Source organism: Danio aesculapii, chromosome 6 (assembly GCF_903798145.1).
Source record: "Danio aesculapii chromosome 6, fDanAes4.1, whole genome shotgun sequence".
Taxonomy (NCBI): Eukaryota; Metazoa; Chordata; class Actinopteri; order Cypriniformes; family Danionidae; genus Danio; species Danio aesculapii.
In genome coordinates, this window is record NC_079440.1 from 12,557,738 (window position 1) to 12,577,573 (window position 19,836).

A 19,836-nucleotide genomic window follows, 5' to 3' on the forward strand; every position below is an offset into this window, starting at 1 on the left:
TATACATTTCTGGAGAGCGCCAAATACGTCCCAGGAGCTATGTTTTTTTGCAGTTTTTGTTTTCGCAAATCCACCAGGGGCCTTTCTCAGATCTCAAATTTCTCTCGCGAGAGCCATTCACGCCTGCTATTCTCACGTAAATCCACCAGAGGCCGACTGACTGACTGATCGACTGACCCGCCCTCCTCCTTTCCTAAACCCAACCTACAGTTTTAAAAAGCAATCCAGAAAAAGAACAGCCCTCGCCTGATTTTTACCACGTTTTCAGATTTCACTACATTCTCAACGTTATTTACTTGTTTATTTTATTTTTTGGCTTCAGTATTTGTCTTATGCTGCGTTCACAACAAACGCGGATGAAGCGTCAAGTGAAAGTGATTTACATGTTAAGTCAATGCAAAGACGCGAATAGACATCCTGCAGCACGATTCACTCGAATGAGCTGGCGCGAATGACGCGATTTACGCAAATGAAGTGGCGCGACTTGACATGTTTTGCACGACTTGACACATTTTGCATTTTGCGTGTTTGATACGCCTGCCGCGCTTGACACGCAAATTGCGTGGATCGCTCGAATTGGAACTTCAGAGGACATTCACACCACGGTAACCAATCATGAGCTTGCTCTTGTAGGGGTGTGATTATGACATAGTTGGTATCCCGAGGGGAAATCCTCCTGCCGACACCAGTTCCTCAAACTGGGCTGGGTTCAGTCAAAAACACCGCTGAAAGCTTCCATCATCCAGGTATAGTTTCTGGAGGACCTAGTGAACTCAGACACGGCACGGAATGATTATATGTTGTGTACATAGAGCACAGCTACTATCTCAAAAAAATCCATGTTAGCCATTTAGCAACGAAGCTAGAGTCACTAAGCAGACAGAAGCCCTGCCTATATGATGCGAATCCGCATCTATTCTGAAGTGAATTTGACACATGAATAAAGCGAATTAGACCATGAGTAAACTCTAAATTTTCATCCGCCTCTTTACGCATGAATAAAGCAATTTATTTTCATGTGCCGCATCTGGTATGAATACAGCTTTATCCGTTTTCTGGATCCATTCTTCACTAGACTCAAACCCCATCGACATGCAAGTCCACCGACGTAGATGGTGAGCTACTGGACAAACTGGTAACAGCAGAAAAGCCGTCTATACAGAGGTCAACGGGCAGCTGGTAAGCGCAAAAAGGAACGGCGTGATACCGCCCTGACTGTAGCGTTCATTTTAAAGACACGTGTTGGCGTGGATTTCCTCTGGGTGCTCCGGTTTCCCCCACAAGTTCAAAGTTCCCCCGCAAGACATGTGTTATAGATGAATTGTCCGTAGTGTATGTGTGTGAATGAGTGTGTATGGATGTTTCCCAGTGATGGTTTGCAGCTGGAAGAGCATCCGCTGCATAAACAAATGCAGGATAAGTTGGCGGTTCATTCCGCTGTGGTGACCCCAGAATAATAAAGGGACTAAGCCGAAAAGAAAATGAATGGATGAATTATCATTTGATTATTTGGTTTTCAACAAATAAATTGGTTTTAGATATTAGACCTTTTTAATTATAGCGAACTCAGCAAAATCCTATTTTAAAAGTGAATTTTGATTCAACGCAAAACCCTATTGCTAGCTGAGAGACTGAGAGAGCTGAGTTTTTTTGTTAATAAAAATCAGATCAAATGACTGAAGGGGTACTGTATTACCTATTTTATGCTGCTTTTGGTCTTTTGGAGAAATTGTTCATCTAAATATAATAACTCTGTCATTATTTACTCGTTCTCAGAGCATTCCAAAACTTGTATGTGTTTCTTTGTTCTGTGAAATGCAGGTTCAAACAACGTCAGATCAAGTTGACTTTCATTGCAGGAACAAAAAGCAGACACTTTTTTTCTTTCCATGAATACAGGCTTAGAACTACATGAGGGCAAATGACATCAGGACTGTTTTTTTGATGTTATACACTCTTAGTGCTCCATAATTTTTGAATATTACCCTTCATGTAATATGTAATGTAGGCAAAGTTTGACAAATACAACTATTGCAACTAGGCATGGGACGATATACATGGGACGGTTTTAAAACCGCCAACTGCTCTACCGTTCCTATGGTATATGTACGATTTTTTCATCGTTTTTTTAATGACAACAGTATATCCAGTAGAGAAGATATCCAAAGATGCCGTTTTAAATTGTGAAGAAATCTGTGTTACTGAAACTAATAAAAACAGCAGAAGTCGATACTTCATTTCAATTATTTTTGCCTGACATGTTTACGCCCAAAAATATTATAAATGTTTCTCAAAATAAAATTTCAAGAGTTCACACTTAGCTGATGATTAATTATAAGCTTGTTTGGCAAGCTGTCCCGGGAGAGAGCTGTCATGATTACCAGCGATCTCTAACCACCAGAGGTCGCTGGTAAGCACTCACTTTCACATGGACTACATCTTATGAACTACAAATTCAGTCATGCCACACACACACACACCTGCTCCAAGTCTCCACTGATTGGACTCCCACAGCTGATGCTGCTTCTGGACTAATCACACACACTACTTTAGCAGCACACACTCACTTCCTTGCCGAGTCTTGTTTACCTGTAAAGTGACAATTCAACATGGTTTCCTTAGTTTGTCTGTTTGTCCATGTTCACTGCCTGCCTTCCGACCTCTCGCCTGTTATAGTGACTACGATTCTGGATTTGCCTTTATTCATCTGTTTGCATCTGTGTTGACCCTTGCTTGCCTGACTACCGAATAAACCTGCACTTGGATCCTAACGTTGTCTCTGTCATCCATGTGTTACAAGAGCCCTGAGCTCATAAGATCCTCGAGCCCGGGCTCCCTCCCGTTGCAAGGCGAGAGGGGAGTTTGAGCTCAGGTAGATCTCGGGAACTCCCCTGCTGTAGTAACTAATGAACAAAAAGTGATTGCTCCTAAGAGATAACTACTTACTAGGAGCATGTCTATGGTATTTGTAGTGGCTTAGGAGTTGTCTGATTCGTGCATTGAGAACTGGATAATGCGGATTCAGCCGGTGGCAATCATAAGCACGTGATTCTCACGAAATTAGTTTATTAATAAACTTCACATATTGTGTTCAAAAGGGGAAAAAGCTTTAGTTTTTTACCCAGACAATTAAATATATATATTTCAGAGCAGTATTCCCAATACCATGAAACCGTTATATTTTTATCCAAGGTTATCATACCGTCAGAATCTTATACCGCCCTATGCCTAATTGCAACCTAAAAGAAAGAATCGCTTCTTATTTGTTGAAATTAGCTGTGAACAGTTTAGGTTTCACACCAATCATTTACATAGAGCCATTACAAATTTGCTTTATGTCAAAAAGAGAAGACAAAAAAGAAAGGAGAAAATGAGCCCATAATTTACTCACCCTCAAGCCATCCTCAGTTTATATGACATTTTTCGACGAACAACGTCAGAGTGGTTTTGAATTGTATCCTGGCTCTATCATGTTGTATAATGGCTTTTATTATGAAGCTTACAAAAAGTACATAAATCATCAAACTATATGCCGCCGGAAGATTAACATTTGTCTCAAGAAGCGGATTTATGTGTTTTTATAACAAAAACATTTCACATTTTTAAAATTATAAACTCCAATCACTGACTTCGACAGTGCTAGTCTAACAGGAAAATGTCATATTCCCAGATGATGGATTGTGGGTGAGTAAATCCTGAGGTAATTTTAATTTTTTGGGTGACCTTTTCCTTTAGGTGCCCTCTAGTTGGTGTAAAAATTGCTCGCTTAGTGTTGTGGGCCGTTATTAAACTGCGTATGAACAGCATTAACAATCATACTGCAGTTTCCTTAAACGTATTTATTGTTTAGTTTTTTGTAGATTTCTCTTAGCCACAATTTTCCGTTTTCACTCAAGACTACACATTTGTGCATTTGGCAAAGGCTTTACAACACAATTTACAGTCTATTCAAAGTACACATACAAACAATAGCTGTGTTTATTGAGATTGAGCCCATGATTGCTGTGTTATGTAATGCTCAACCTGTTGAGCTGCGTGAATCCTTACATTTTTCTATTGATTAATATTTGCAAACATTCCATGTGACTTCAGTGGTTCATTTGTAATCATCAAAGCTCTAAGAACACTTTTATTTATTTATTTATTTAGGGGTTTTCACCTTTACTGTATAGGACAGTAGAGAGTATTGACAGTAAAGCATGGGGAGCAGAAAAAGGGGAAGGATCGGCATAGGACCGCAAAGCGGGAATCGAACTCGGGTCGCCATGAGCACCGGAGTGCATGTGTCGACGCACTAACCACTACACCACTGCCGCCAACAGAACACTTTTGAGTGCCCAAAAATCTAAATAAAATTTCTATCCTGTCTTCCTTATCAGGGCAAACTCTTCATCTTATTTATAAAATAAAACTTTACATAGATACCTTCCTGAAAGCAAATGGAACATGTATTTATTAATGATTAGTGCTCATATAAAGATTTAAAGTGGTTTAATTAAGTCAATATTTAAGTTAAAAATGTGTGTGTGTGTGTGTGTGTGTGTGCGTGCGTGTGTGTGTGTGTGTGTGTGTGTGTTAATAAATAAAGGTTTAAATGAGCTTTTCATACAAACATTTTAGAGAATATGTCATAAAGGAGGCCCTCAAAAATTTATTGGGGAAATAAGTGGGCCCCAAAGTGAAAAGTATGGATGATAACAGCCTTCTGATCCTACCAGTAGGTGCAGAAGGCCCCTACTGGCCTATATAAATCAGCTAATAACCACTGATAAGCCCATTTAATTGAGTGATAACATTCGAAGCAGGAGTCAGATTTAATCCAAAAGATCTTCATTTGTGTTCTGAAGACGAATCTCAGAGACAACACGAGGGTGAGTAATTAATTACAGAGATTTCATTTTTGGTTGAACTAACTCTTTAAATAAGCGAAACACAGGCACTTTAACTATTTCCCCTTTTGTAAAATATCATTGTAAACACCCGTTTTATTCAAATTATTGTTTATAATATGGTACATGTTAAAAGAATTCCCGTTATCCCCAGCAATGTGTGTTTAAAAGGTTAAAAGAGCATTCCATCAGAACCTTCTGCTGCCTGAAGTGCTTATTTGAATGCCTGTATAAATGTGTGGGAATAAATAGGTTCACATGTCTTTGTTGCAGTTGACAAGCACCAAAGGGACCACTCAGAGACAAGTCTTTCTGGAGGGAGCGCAGAGAGTCTGGCTTTAGTTACAGTTGGAGAGAACGATGTGCGGAGAGTGAGTGAGAGAGAGAGAGAGAGAGAGAGAGAGAGGGAGGGAGATAAGAGGCTGAATGCTGAGAGGAAAAGAGAAAGGATGAATGGAACAGGACCACATGTTGGGTCGCATCATCAGTGGCTTATTTCTCCAGCTCTGGTGTTTTTGAGTGACTGGAAACAACAAAACTCTTCTGGATTAACAGGTAATGTTCACGAACACCACATAAACAGTGTTTGATGTTAAATCAGTCTTGCTACTGAATACATTTTGGAATGAAGCAGTCTAGTTATGTGCGTGTTTTGTGCGTCGGTGATGTTTTGCTTCAACCAGGACAGCAGTTTTGCATCAGTGTGTTCCAGCCTCTCACGTGTTGTTCTTTTTTCTCCCTCATTGAAAAATGCAGCAGCAAAACTGTCTCTTCTGTTCTGAATCGCAATCCATCTGAACATTGTCTAGGGAGGAGAGGAGGTAAACATGTTTTCGGTCTCAAACTAGGACGTTTTGGACTTGGAGATCAATGGAATGCTTCGAATGGAGAGTCGCTCCCTTGACTTAATGGATGAATAAATTGCTCTTTAATGGCCCTGAATGGGACGGCTGCTGAACTCAGGTCCTTTGGGATTTCTGCGGAGATTTCCAAAGACACCAGCATGGAGCAGAAGGCGTCTCTGGGTAATGCAGTTCTCAATAACTCGATGGATTGCAATAGGAGTGAAGAGAGGAACCGGTCAGAGTTTTCGTCCTCTGAGTATGTCCAGAAGAACTGGGTGGCACTTTTGATTTCGCTGGTCATAATCATCACCGTGACGGGCAACATCCTGGTCATCATGGCGGTGAGTTTGGAGAGGAAGTTACAGAACGCCACCAACTACTTCTTGAGGTCTTTGGCCATTACAGACATGCTTCTGGGAATCCTTGTTATGCCGGTCGCAATGGTGACGATCCTCTATGGTGAGTTTCTTTACATTTTTACATATGTTTTCAATCATACATGAGTTTTCTGTATGAAAGAGACAAGGCATTCCATTAAAATAACGCTCAAGTTTTGAAAGTAGAGCCTCAAGAATCATTTAATTACTTGAAATACATTTTAGATGGAAACTCTTTGATGCCAAGCCATTTTTGTTGTTGAGTTTTTATGCAATTTTGTGTTAGTTTTTGTGTCTGTAAAGTTTATTTCAGTTTAGTTATTTTAGCTTAAGTTAATTAAAATGAGCAGTAACGACAAATATTGTTAGCTATGTATATATAGAGTTCCCTAACTTTCACTGACGAAAAAGCTTTAATGACATCTAATGAATGGCAACATAGACCCCTGTTGTGCTTATATATTACTCTAATAATATAATATTAAAGTAATGTTAAGATAATAACATAACATCAAAATGGTTTTAGATAGAATATCATTTTCATGATTTTAACAGCCACTATGAGAACATCAGTGGATATATTACTTATTGTTTTATGGCTGCAACGTGCTCCCTCTCTCATATTTGATAGCTCAATAGTAGTTTTGCAAACTTTACATTTAGCTTTTCTGCTTTTTTGAAGTCAAAGCTCTAAAAATGTACATCCGCCTGCCTCAGTTAACAGCTAGTGTGATGACTATTTTACTGAAGGGACTGCTAGTTGATGAGGGTGAACAGAATAAAAATGGTGCCGAAAAATAGACTAACCATAAAAATAGGCATGAAACTGCACAATATAAAAATGTGGTAGAGGAAAAATGGCATAATAAATATATAAATGGAAAATCAAATTTAAAGTGACAAACAAAAAATCTTTGACATTCCATCACTTCGACCAAATATACAGTTTCAATCAGAATTATTAGCCACCCTTTGAATTTTTATTTTATTTTTTAATACTTCCCAAATGATGTTTAACAGAGCAAGGAAATTTTCACAGTATGTCTGATAATATTTTTTCTCCTGGAAGAAGTCCTAATTGTTTTATTTCGGCTAGAATCAAAGCAGTTTTTAATTTTTCAAAAAACATTTTAAGGTCAGAATTAGTTTTATAGTCTACAGAACAAATCATCATTATACAATAATTTGCCAAATTACCTTGACCTAATTAACCTAGTTAAGCCTTTAAATGTCACTTTAAGCTGTATAGAAGTGTCTTGAAAAATATCTAGTCAAATATTATTTACTGTCATCATGGCAAAGATATAATAAATCAGTTATTAGAAATGAGTTAAGAAAATGATTGTGATTAGAAATGTGTTGAAAAAAATCTTCTCTCTATTAAAGAAAAATTGGGGGCAAATATAAAGAGGGGGCTAATAATTCGGGGTGTTTAATAATTCTGATTGCAACTGTACATTTCCATGTCTGAAATAGACCTGGTAAAAATCCATGATATTCCAGAAAATCCATGAGCCACTGAAACCTTTATATCTAAACAACAATTAATGATTAAGAGTTTATAATTATGTTTGAGAAAACCTTGATGACACTCAAATCAAATTTTAAATGAGAATGTTGTAATTTAGAGCATTATTTTGCATGAAATTATTAAATGATGTCATATTTTCAGATGTTTACAATCTTTTGATTTGAAAACACAATCCCAATGTTTTAACTACAAGTTAAGAAATCAGCATTTGGTCGAACAGCACTGTAAATAATGGTGGTGATTATAATGATAAAATGTTTTTAAAAATGCTACAGTAAAAAATTCATAGCCTGCTTGACACTAAGTTTCCTTAATATATATACAGTTGAAGTCAGAATTATTAGCCCCTCTTTGAATTTTTTTTCTTTTTTAAATATTTCCAGAATGATGTTTAACAGAACAAGGAATTTTTCACAGTATGTCTGATAATATTTTTTCTTCTGGAGAAAGTCTTATTTGCTTTATTTCGGCTAGAATAAAAGCAGTTTTAAATTTTTTAAAAGCCATTTTAAGGACAAAATTATTAGCCCCTTATTAAGCTATATATTTTTTCGATAGTCTATACAGAACAAACCATCGTTATACAATAACTTGCCTAATTACACTAACCTGCCTAGTTAACCTTAACCTAGTTAAGCCTTTAAATGTCACTTTAAGCTGTATAGAAGTGTCTTAAAAATATCTAGTGAAATATTATTTACTGTTATCATGGCAAAGATCAAATAAATCAGTTATTATAAATGAGTTATTAAAACTATTATGTTTAGAAATGTGTTGAAAAAATCTTCTCCATTAAACAGAAATTGGGGGAAAAAATAAACATGCTAATAATTCAGGGGGGCTAATAATTCTGACTTCAACTGTACTTATACAGTGAATAACCATAAATTGACATAATTCGCTGCAAAACATTTAACATTTTATGATTTCTGTTGACATTATAATTTTTTTTGTTTGGTTTTTCTCATTTGTGATGTACATTAGAGTTTTATGTTTGATCTAATGTTGATAAATAATGTTTATTGAATTACTTTAATTTCATGTCTGTTACCGTTATGGTGTTTAGTAATTGTGTGAATGACACTGAGCGTCTTCTATATATTAGTGTGCTTCTCTGTTTGTGGGAAAAGTTGTTTGATATGATAACTGTTCTGCAACCCAGCAAGAACACAACATCATAAGACGTTAATATTAAGTTAGATTTAAGTCATGATGTCGGGTGACCAAAATTCAATGTCTATCCAGCATCTAAGGACAAAGTTATTTTGATGTCCAATAACAACGTCAAATTATGTTGATGTTTGGTTGATTTTAGGTTGTGTTGGAAAGTGACCAAAATACAACGTCTGATAGATGTCATAGTGGTAACATCCACACAACGTCAAGGTTTAACATAGTTAGACGTTAATATTTGGTTGATTTTATGTTGGACATTGGACATTGGCGTTGGGTTCTGACGTCAACCCAATTTTCATTGCCAAAATCCACAACGTTGGGGTACTTTGGGGTACAATGTCAATATGATGTCATGTTGACGTCCTGTGCCTGCACGGAAAAGATGTGATGTGTAGATGTTAGTACTTCAAAACACTGGTGTATTAACACTATAAATTAATGAAATATGGTAGTTTACCATAACAATTTTTACAGTATTTTTAACAGTAAAAAAAAACACACATTTTCCGGATTTTCAGTCAAAACAAATAAAAATGTATTATTCTGACCACTTGTAATTTTCTGGAGGGAAAAATGCTCTAAATGACAACGTTTTTTTTGAAAATTCGACATTTTATCAGACTTAAAATAAATAAAATACAAATATAATTTTTTACACAAACCCACACCTAATAAATCCAGTATATCCGGAGAATTTTCAAATGGACTCTTATTTCTCTTCAAAGATGTACACAGTATGCACACACACACACACACGCACACACACACACACACACGCACACGCACACACAATGCTTGTCATCAAAAAACAAAATGTAATTATATTAAAGTAAAATACTATCGAAACTTACTAGTGTTTTTTTTCAGAATACCTGTAACCATTTGCTTCCATTGTATTTCTTTCTTTCTTTCTTTCTTTCTTTCTTTCTTTCTTTCTTTCTTTCTTTCTTTCTTTCTTTCTTTCTTTCTTTCTTTCTTTCTTTCATTTGATTCTTCTCTTTCTTTCTTTCTTTCTTTCTTTCTTTCTTTCATTTGATTCTTTCTTTCTTTCTTTCTTTCTTTCTTTCTTTCTTTCTTTCTTTCTTTCTTTCATTTGATTCTTTCTTTCTTTCTTTCTTTCTTTCTTTCTTCCTTCCTTCCTTCCTTTCTTTCTTTGTCTTTTTCGTCCTTCCTTTCTTTCTTTCTTTCTTTCTTTCTTTCTTTCTTTTTCGTCCTTTCTTTCTTTCTTTCTTTCTTTCTTCCGTCCTTTCTTTCTTCCTTCCTTCCCTTTCTTTCTTTCTCTTTCTTTCTTTCTTTCTTTTCTTTCTTTTTCTTCTTTTCTTCTTTTTCTTTCTTTCTTTTTCTTTCTTTCTTTCTTTCTTTCTCTTTTCTTTCTCTTTCTTCTTTCTTTCTTTCTTTCTTTTCTTCTTTCTTTCTTTCTTTCTTTTCTTTCTTTCTTTTCTTTTTTTCTTTCTTCTTTCTTATCTTTCTTTCTTCTTTCTTTTCTTTCTTCTTTCTTTCTTTCTTCTTTCTTTCTTCTTTCTTTCTTTCTTTTCTTCTTTCTTTCTTTCTTTTTCTTTCTCTTCTTTCTTTCTTTCTTTCTTTCTTTCTTTTTCTTCTTTTCTTTCTTCTTTCTTCTTTCTTTTCTTTCTTCTTCTTGTCTTTCTTTCTTTCTTTCTTTCTTCTTCTTTCTTTCTTTCTTTCTTTCTTTCTTTCTTTCTTTCTTCCTTTCTTTCTTTCTTCCTTCCTTCTCTTTCTTTCTTTCATCCTTTCTTTCTTTCTTTCTTCTGTCCTTTCTTTCTTTCTTTCTTTTTCGTCCTTTCTTTCTTTCTTTCTTTCTTCCGTCCTTTTCTTCCTTCCTTCCTTCCTTCCTTTCTTTCTTTCTCTTTCTTTCTTTCTTTCTTCCGTCCTTTCTTCCTTCCTTCCTTTCTTTCTTTCTTTCTCTTTCTTTCTTTCTTTCTTTCTTTCTTCCATAACAAAGGGAGTCACAAAGCATTGTCATAATGAAACTGCCATACCGATGTGCCATCTACCAACCCAACATTGTGTTATTGTTTGCGCTTCTCAACAATGTGCCACAGATCCCATGAAGTTGTTTGGAAGCCAGAAAATGAGAAAGATTTGTATGACCATTTTGAGTGTTTTTCTTCAGGTCAAAGTTGTAAACCCCAAACTGTCTGATCTTATAACACGTGTACCTTTGGAAAATAAAATAAATGTCTCTTTAGAACAATAATTGTAAGCCTCCATACATTTCGCTGGAAGGTGATTTATTTCAGCGTGTAATGAGTGTGTGTCGGACCGTCTGGTGTGTCCTAAATTAGGCTGCTTGTATTCACGCATGGGGAGAGAAATCCCTCTTCCTACTCCTTCCAGCGCTTTGATGAGGAATTAATTATGCAGTAACGATGCTGAGCTTCGGTGTGTGTGTGTTTGTGCAGCAAAAATTGTTATGCTTCCCATTTGATGTCCTGAAACTTTGACTAAAGAGGATAAAAGACGATAAAACATGTCACTTGTTCAATCAGACGAATGTGTTTTTTCTGACTTATGACAGCTGGCCCTCGATGAAATGATGTACAGACAGATTTACGATAACACACTGCTAAATTATTCATTTTCCTTCTTTTTATTGGTTAAGTTTATCATTAGTAGATCTGCATTTTAAATAGGCTAAACGAAATCTGGCTAAAAGCATATCGTATTGTTTCTAAATAAAACCTGCAAACACGAAATGCAAAACTCAGTCCGAGTGACGAAAAAATATCTACATCTACGTCTTTTGCCTCCTGAAACTAGTTATTCCCTCATGTGTGATGTAATGTTGTTACATAAGAAGGGTAATTGAATTTATATAGCCCTTGTGAAACTGTGGTTGTGTTCAGGGACGCTTCAGGCGCTGGATCTCTGTTGTCAGATGAACCTGTTGTGAGATTTCTATAGAAGATGCTTTGACTTTACAGATGGAAGGACACTAATGAGTGTGATGACGAACACTGTCTGTATCTGCAGATTTTCATCTTTCTGCACAAGATCCCCCGGGTTCAGACTCTTTTCAGTTTTAACAAATGTACAGTGTCTTCCAAAATATCTCTGCATTTTTTGAGTCTGCAAAATAAACGGCTGATTCCCGTGAAATGCAGGACTTTGTTTTTCATAATGAGGAAGCAGCAGATAGTTATGTGTGATGTATAACGGCAGATCAAAAATAATGATGTATTAGTGTACTGTAGCTGTGTTTCAGCATTTCTTTAAACATCACAGTCGCATTTCAATAGGCTATACAGTATAATACATTACATAAAGCCAGCAGCTAGCTCTCTACAACTCTCACATGGTCGCCCACTCAAGCTAAGCAGGGCTGAGTCTGTTACCTGAATGGGAGAACACATAGGAAAGCTAGGTTGCTGGTGGAATTGGTGTTAGTGAGGCCAGCAGGGGGCACTCAATCTGTGTGGGTCCTAACACCCTTGTATATTGATGGGGACTCTATACTGCTCAGTGAGTGCCTTATTTCGGATTAGACAATAAACCTTGGTCCTGACTCTATGTGGTCATTAAAAATTCCAGGGTGTCCTTCGAAAAGAGTAGGGGTTTAACCCTGGCATCCTGGCCAAATTTGCTCATCATGTCCACCATTATCTCCTAACCATCCCCATATCATAATTGGCTTCATCACTCTGTCTCCTCTCCACCAATCAGATGGTGTCTGGTGTGTGGTCTGGCCTAATATGGCTTCCATGGCGTCATCAATGTGGATGCTGCACACTGGTGGTGGATGAGGAGATTCCCCCTCAAAAATATGTAAAGCGCTTTGAGTGTCCTGAAAAGCGCTATATAAATGTAAGGAATAATAATAATAAAGAATAAAACTTCAACTTTATGTCTCTTGTGTGTTAGGTTACACCTGGCCTCTCCCTCGCGCCCTGTGTCCGATCTGGATCTACCTGGACGTTCTCTTCTCCACCGCTTCCATCATGCACTTGTGCGCCATCTCTCTGGACAGATACATCGCCATCCGCAACCCTATCCACCACAGCCGCTCCAACTCCCTAACAAGAGCTCGCGTCAAAATCATTGCAGCCTGGACCATCTCTGTGGGTACGAGAGTTTTTGAGACTTTTCAGTTGGGATGCACGATATATCGGCGGCCATATTGATATCGGCTGATAAATACTATTTTTATTGTTGTCATTATTGGTCCGAAAACAAAATTAAGCTGATTTATTTAAGCCGATGAATTATGTATTATTGCCACTTGCTAGTTGCACCAGTTTTTATTGTTATTTTACTGCAGGTATTTTGATTTTGGTTAATGTTCAGTGACATGGTTGCTTTATGCATGCACTTTTATTGTCAGGTAGTTTTAATTTTATTACATTATATTATATTATATTATATTATATTATATTATATTATATTATATTATATTATATTATATTATATTCTTTTTTTTTTTCAACTAAGTGCTTTTATTCATCAGGGGTTGTCACAGCGGAATGAACCACTAACTTATTCAGCATTTGTTTTATGCAGCGGATACCCTTCCAGCTGCAACCCAGTACTGGGAAACACCCATACACACTGATTCACACACATGCACTACGCCCAATTTAGCTTATTCAATTGACCTATAGCACATGTCTTCGGACTGTGGAGGAAACCAGAGCACCCGGAGGAAACCCACGGCAACACAGGGAGAACATGCTAACTCCACACAGAAACGCCAACTGACCCAGCCGAGGTTTGAAACAGCGACCTTCTTGATCTTCTTGCTGTGAGGCGGTTGTGCTACCCACTGTGCCACAGTGACGGCATTATATTAATTCATTCATTTTCTTTTCGGCTTAGTCCCTTTATTAATCTGGGCTCGCAACAGCGGAATGAACCGCCAACTTATCCAGCGCATGTTTTACGCAGTGAATGCCCTTCCAGCAGCAACCCATCACTGGGAAACATCCATACATACTCATACACTACGGACAATTTAGCTTACCCAATTCAGCTCTACCACATTTCTTTGGACTGTGGGGGAAAACGGAGCACCCGGAGGAAACCCACGCCAACACAGGGAGAACATGCAAACTTCACACACAAATGCCAACTGACCCAGCCAACTGACCCTTGCATAATAAACCCCTGTCAGGTTTATTATGTTAGAATTTTTATTCATAATCTGTAAATTAGCAGGACGGTGGCACAGTAGGTAGCACAATGGCCTCACAGCAAGAAGGTCACTGGTTCAAGCCTCGGCTGGGTCAGTTGGCATTTCTGTGTGGAGTTTGTATGTACTCCCTGTGTACGTGTGGGTTTCCTCCGGGTGCTCTGGTTTCCCCCAAAAGTCCAAAAAAACATGCGCTATAGGTGAATTGGGTAACTAAATTGGCCATTGTGTATGTGTGTGAATGAGCTTGTATGGATGTTTCCCAGTGATGGGTTGCGAATGGAAGGGCATACACTGCATAAAACAAATGCTGGATGAGTTGGCGGTTCATCCCGCTGTGGCGACCCATGATTAATAAAGGGACTAAGCCGAAAAGAAAATGAATGACAAGAGTGTTGGCCATAGAAAAGTGTAGTTGATTAATAATGAAGTTCAGAGGTCAGTTTAAACTTTTCTTAAAGTAAGGTTTTAGTATAAAATCACTGTATGTGTTTGCCTTTTGTTTTTGCAAACGAAAAATTAATACTTGTGTTTATCGGCTAATATATCAGCTTCCAAAACTAACTAGTTATCGGTTATCAGTATCGTTATAAAAACTAACTCCAAATAGGTGCATCCCTACTTTCCAGCTCAATTCTGAAATGCTAAACAACTGAGTCTGCATCCATTAATACTGGCCTGCCAAAGCTGTCTTCTCACTCTCATTTTCTCTCCATCTGTCTCAAGTTATCTCCATGCCTGTTCCAGTCCTGGGCCTTCATGACCACTCCAAAGTCTTCCGCAATGAAAGCTGCCAACTTACGGACAACAACTTCGTCCTGATTGGCTCGTTCGTGGCGTTTTTCGTCCCGCTGATCATCATGGTCGTCACGTACTTTCTCACCATCAGTGCTCTACAAAGCGAAGCGACTTTGTGCCTGGACCAACTCATCGTGCGTCCAACATGGTCGTCCACCATTGGACTCCTTCCTCGAGGTTCACTTTCCTCCGAGCGTCTCTTCTCACGTTCATCAATCTGCCGAGAAGGAGCTTCCAGAGCATCCGGACGCCGCTCCATGCAGTCCATCAGCAATGAACAGAAGGCATCCAAAGTGCTCGGCGTGGTTTTCCTACTTTTTGTGATCATGTGGTGTCCGTTTTTCGTGACGAACGTGATGGCGGTTGTGTGCGGCTCTGTGTGCGATGAAGATTTGGTAGGTGGGTTGATGAATGTGTTTGTTTGGGTTGGGTATTTGTCATCTGCGGTCAACCCGTTCATCTACACACTCTTTAACAAGACTTACCGTGCAGCGTTCGCCCGGTACATGCAGTGCCGCTACCATGAGGAGAGGAGACCTCTGCAGCTGATACTGGTCAACACAATCCCCCCTCTGGCCTACAGCTCCTCTGGGCTTCCCCTGAAGGTGGAGAACTCATTAAGGAAGAAAGCAGAGGGCAGCCGGTCTGGGAGCTTCACCAACACTGAGAGGTCAATCTGTGGAAACACACAAAACAAGCAGGAACGGGACGAGGTAGTAAGCTATTTGTAACAGACCCTAGAGAGTGTTTAATTGTGGTCCACATCAACAGACCTCGCGTTATGGGTGTAAACGCTTGACAAATGGAGCCTTTTATTTTAATATACACCCACCTGTGCGGCACAGCACAGTCAGCAGATGATACTACCTACAGCTCACAGCCAAAACAGGACACAGATGCTTTAAAACTGGGCCAGTAGGAATAAACTCTCTTATTTTGTCAAATATACTCATTGTAGATCACAAATATACTGTACCGTATAAATGAACAGCCTGATCTCACGAGGAAACGTCACTATTTTACATTTTGTCAGTTTAGTGGCTAATTCATATGGATTAGTTAGTTAACTTTATTTGTACCTATAGGGAGAATTTTACATTTGGCATTTATATAAATAAATTATTTAAAAACCTAAAGTATCATGGTACCACTACTCTAAATAAATATCCAGTATACAGGCCATCAACTGCTACTAAGAGAGGAGGAATTTAAAAACCTAATTGCTTGAGAGATAAATGATAATTTTGACTTATTTCTTACGCATCAGGGAACACAATATCGATGACCTAAAGGTAATAATTTGAAGGTGTATGATAAAGGATGCCTCTCATCATTGACAATCATGTTAGCCTTATTTAATACTCTTTCTGGGTATATACCATCAATAATCTTTAGTTTTATTCCCAACAACTTACTGGCTCTTGTTACCACCTTCCCCAGTGACCTAATCTGGGCCTCAGAAGCCTTTCCGAACCAATAGATCACAAAAAATGTCAATACTTTCAATCAATGCACTAAGAAACATGATCAATAATGTGTTGTCAACATTGAAGGACAATAGTTTCTTTAAGAACACACATTTTTTTGTTGAAGCTTTTTCCTTTTACATTATACATTCATTATATGTAATTTGTTGAATTACGATTTTTAAAAGAAGGTGTGGCACCAAACCCCACCCCCAAACCCAACCGTCACTGGGAAATAAGCAAGTCATACTAAATTGTACGTATGAGATCCTACGAATTAGCCACTAAATCAAAAAGTTACGAATTGCCGTGAGATGAATTGCCTGTTGAAATTAAATATGTCACTTGCCTTTGGAGAAAATTAGTTCCATGTTTGTTAAAGGGACAGTTCATCTAAACATGGAAATTCAGACATCATGTACTCATCCTGCACTTGTTCTAAATTTGATTTGTCTTTCTTCCATTGAGCGCAATGGAAGATATTTTAAAGATGAAAACCATTGACTTGTATAATATTTATTTTTCCTACTATTTATGTTTCAGCTTTCTTTAAAAATATCTTCTTTTGTGTTTAAGGGAAGAAATAAACTCATAAAGGTTTAGAAACACTTGAGAGTTAATTTATTATCATTTTAGATTGCATTGTAAAGACCTGTGTATGATATGGCTAGATTAAATAAATATTAAAATGAAGGTTTTGTCGTTTTCTTGAGACTGATGGATTTATGGTCAGTTCAAGTGGATGGGATTGGGCAAATGAACTTGCAAAACAATTCACCCTGATTCATTACATACCATCTGAATGAAAACCAAATGCAGACAAAGTGACATGGGAGGCCAATAACAGACCAACTTGAGACACTGACAAGTGCTAAATGAAAGTGTCTAAACACTTTTTGACTTTTAGTCTTGCCAGACATGCAAACATTTTGTTCCCAACAGTTTTCCTAGGACATGACAGGGTATGTGCCTTAGTTCAACAACATTCAATTCAGGACTGCATACCCATAGTAAAAAAAGACTAATTTATAGTATAGTATAGTTTAGTATAGTATACAGTAGTATAGTCAACAGTAGTACTAACAATTGAAATGTTTTTCAAAATTGGGCAAGAATGGGTTATTCAATAGTTTTAGAACAACTTCAAAAAAAAAAAAAGGTGATGATCCAAATTATCAGATGATGACTACTATAGTATAGTATAGTATAGTATAGTATAGTATAGTATAGTGTTTTTGAACTATACTATAGTACAGTACTTGAATTATTCTTATGTGGTAAGTTTATAATTGCTGTGGTAAAACAACTACAGTAATAAAACAAATCACCCAATGAGTACTGTTTTTTTTTACAACAGGGTATATAATATAATAATATACTAATTTATTGTAGTAAAAACTAAAGTATACTTCAGTATTTATTACAGTTTATCAGTTCACAATAGCTAATATATGTTTTAGCATTCCTTTACAATGAGTTATAATATATACAGTATAATACACTTTATTACAGTATGGTATGGTTCAAAAACACTGTAGTTTTTATCACGTGGGTATCACCAATCAGTTGAACACATTTCCATTTAGTAGATACAAACTTTAATTTATCCTTCAGCTACATTGCTTGCATTTGTAGGTTGCCTTTTTGTATGGGTGTTCTGTAATGATGTCATTGGTAATTAAAGATAATTGAAAGTTCATGACAGTCATGTGACTGTGATATGAGACGTCAGACACGACATAACAAAGTGGTCTGCTTCTCTCGATACGATGTATGGATCCGTCTGGTGTAAAATATGGGCAAGGTAAGATTTGATACAGCGGTCAAACAGCATAATATAGATTTCAAATCGTGCTGTTAAATTATTTTTGAACAACAGACAGACAACATGAAAAACCTTACAAAAACTTCTCAGGTGGCAGATTATAAATTCGTAGTATTTTGGTGGCTGCAACACTGAATGATTAGGCTGTTTTCATATGATAGCCGACCTTATCATGTAGTAGTAGCCTATATAATATACTGTAGTAGCCTACTCTAAGGTACTTTTTAGAAATAGTGAAAACTTTGATATACCTTATTAATAGTGGAAACTCTTTTGTTGATGGATATTATACATCTCCTTGGTTGAACAGAAATGTACACGCATGCGCCCTAGTGAAAAGCACAAATACTACATTTTGTCTTGCTCACCACTGGTTGGCGCTTTGTTCCTCCAGTCCGACTGTGTTCCTCTAATTTTCAGCCAGTTGTTGCCACATTACTCGTTGTTAAATAGTTGTCTGTATGTTTAAAAACCCTCTGTGACTTTTGGGCATGTAGTAACTAAACAGAAACAGACTCTGTCTAAAGAATGGCTTTAAGACGACTTTATTTATTGTTACATTTAAAAATGAATGCAGACTGTGTACTGGAAATTCATAAAACAGTTCATTTGCTATATAGCATTAAGAAGCCTCCTTATTTGGGGGGTTAAAATACTCCCTTGTTGTTTGAACTAAACAAAAACCAAGTCTTTTACATTTATGATGACACTATAGTTTAAGTAACACTTCACACCATTTACTGGCTTATTATTACCTGCATTTTATTAAGATAGGTTTATTAGCACTTAAAAAGTATGATTTTATTTTACATCACTAATCCTACCCAATACCTAAACCCAACTACTAACTATTAATAAGCAGCGAATTCATAGTTTATTGTGCTAAAAGTCTTAGTTAGCCTAATAGTTTATTATTAGCATGAATTGTACAATAAAATAAAGTGTGAACCCATTTATTTTTTAAATTATATTTGAATTTGTTGTCAATGATGAAAAAATGAGGTTAACAAATGGTTTTCAGCATACTAATAACCAACATGGATATTATTTCCTCCATACTATAATTCATACACATTCTATTGTAATTGCCTAATATAGGCCCAGGTCTATGTATATGCTACATTTTCCAAGAAGAAAAAAACCTTAACTGGAACATAAGTGATTTCCATAATTTGAACAAATAACATGGACACTTGCTGCAGAAACATTCACACTGCGAATATAGTTTAAGTGTATGTTTATACAAGATAAAGCGAAACACAAAGGAAAATATAAATATGAAAAGGAAGCAGTTGTCTCTTCCATTATTATTTTTGCTATATTGACTATACACTGTAAAACCAAAAAAGTTAAGGTAACTCAAACTATTTGAGGAAACCGATTGCAAATTCAAAAACTAATCCTAATGAGTACTGTAAACTTAATCCATTTGAGTTCACGAAGTAATCTGAACACAGTAAAACCCAATACATGAAGAGATCTCAAACCAACAGAGTACTGTAAAACCAAATAAGTTAAGGCAACTCAAATCGTTTGAGGAAACCGATTGCGAGAAACCATTTGAGTTAAAAAAAAACTAATCTATATGAACTGTGAACTTACTCCATTTAAGATGAAGTAATGAGGTATTTCATTACTCATTACCTTCAACACTGAGTTCAAAACTCCTTTCCAAAGAGTAGAATTAACTTTCAGTAAATTTTGAGTTAACTACACTCATTTCATTTGATAAGTTGACTGTTGACTATATGACTTGCTATATATACAAATCGACAGTAACTCCTTT

The 19,836-nt window shown here is 36.8% G+C and overlaps 1 protein-coding gene across 1 annotated transcript; it reads left to right on the plus strand.

Annotated features, from left to right (window-relative positions):
• The first annotated feature begins 5,368 nt into the window (after positions 1-5,368).
• htr2ab (5-hydroxytryptamine (serotonin) receptor 2A, genome duplicate b) lies at positions 5,369-15,767 on the plus strand. Its single transcript, XM_056458976.1, has 4 exons — positions 5,369-5,444; positions 5,646-6,193; positions 12,698-12,898; positions 14,688-15,767. The coding sequence occupies exons 2-4, from the start codon at positions 5,821-5,823 to the stop codon at positions 15,488-15,490; spliced, it is 1,377 nt and encodes a 458-aa protein (XP_056314951.1). The 5' UTR covers positions 5,369-5,444; positions 5,646-5,820; the 3' UTR covers positions 15,491-15,767.
• Positions 15,768-19,836: the final 4,069 nt, after the last annotated feature.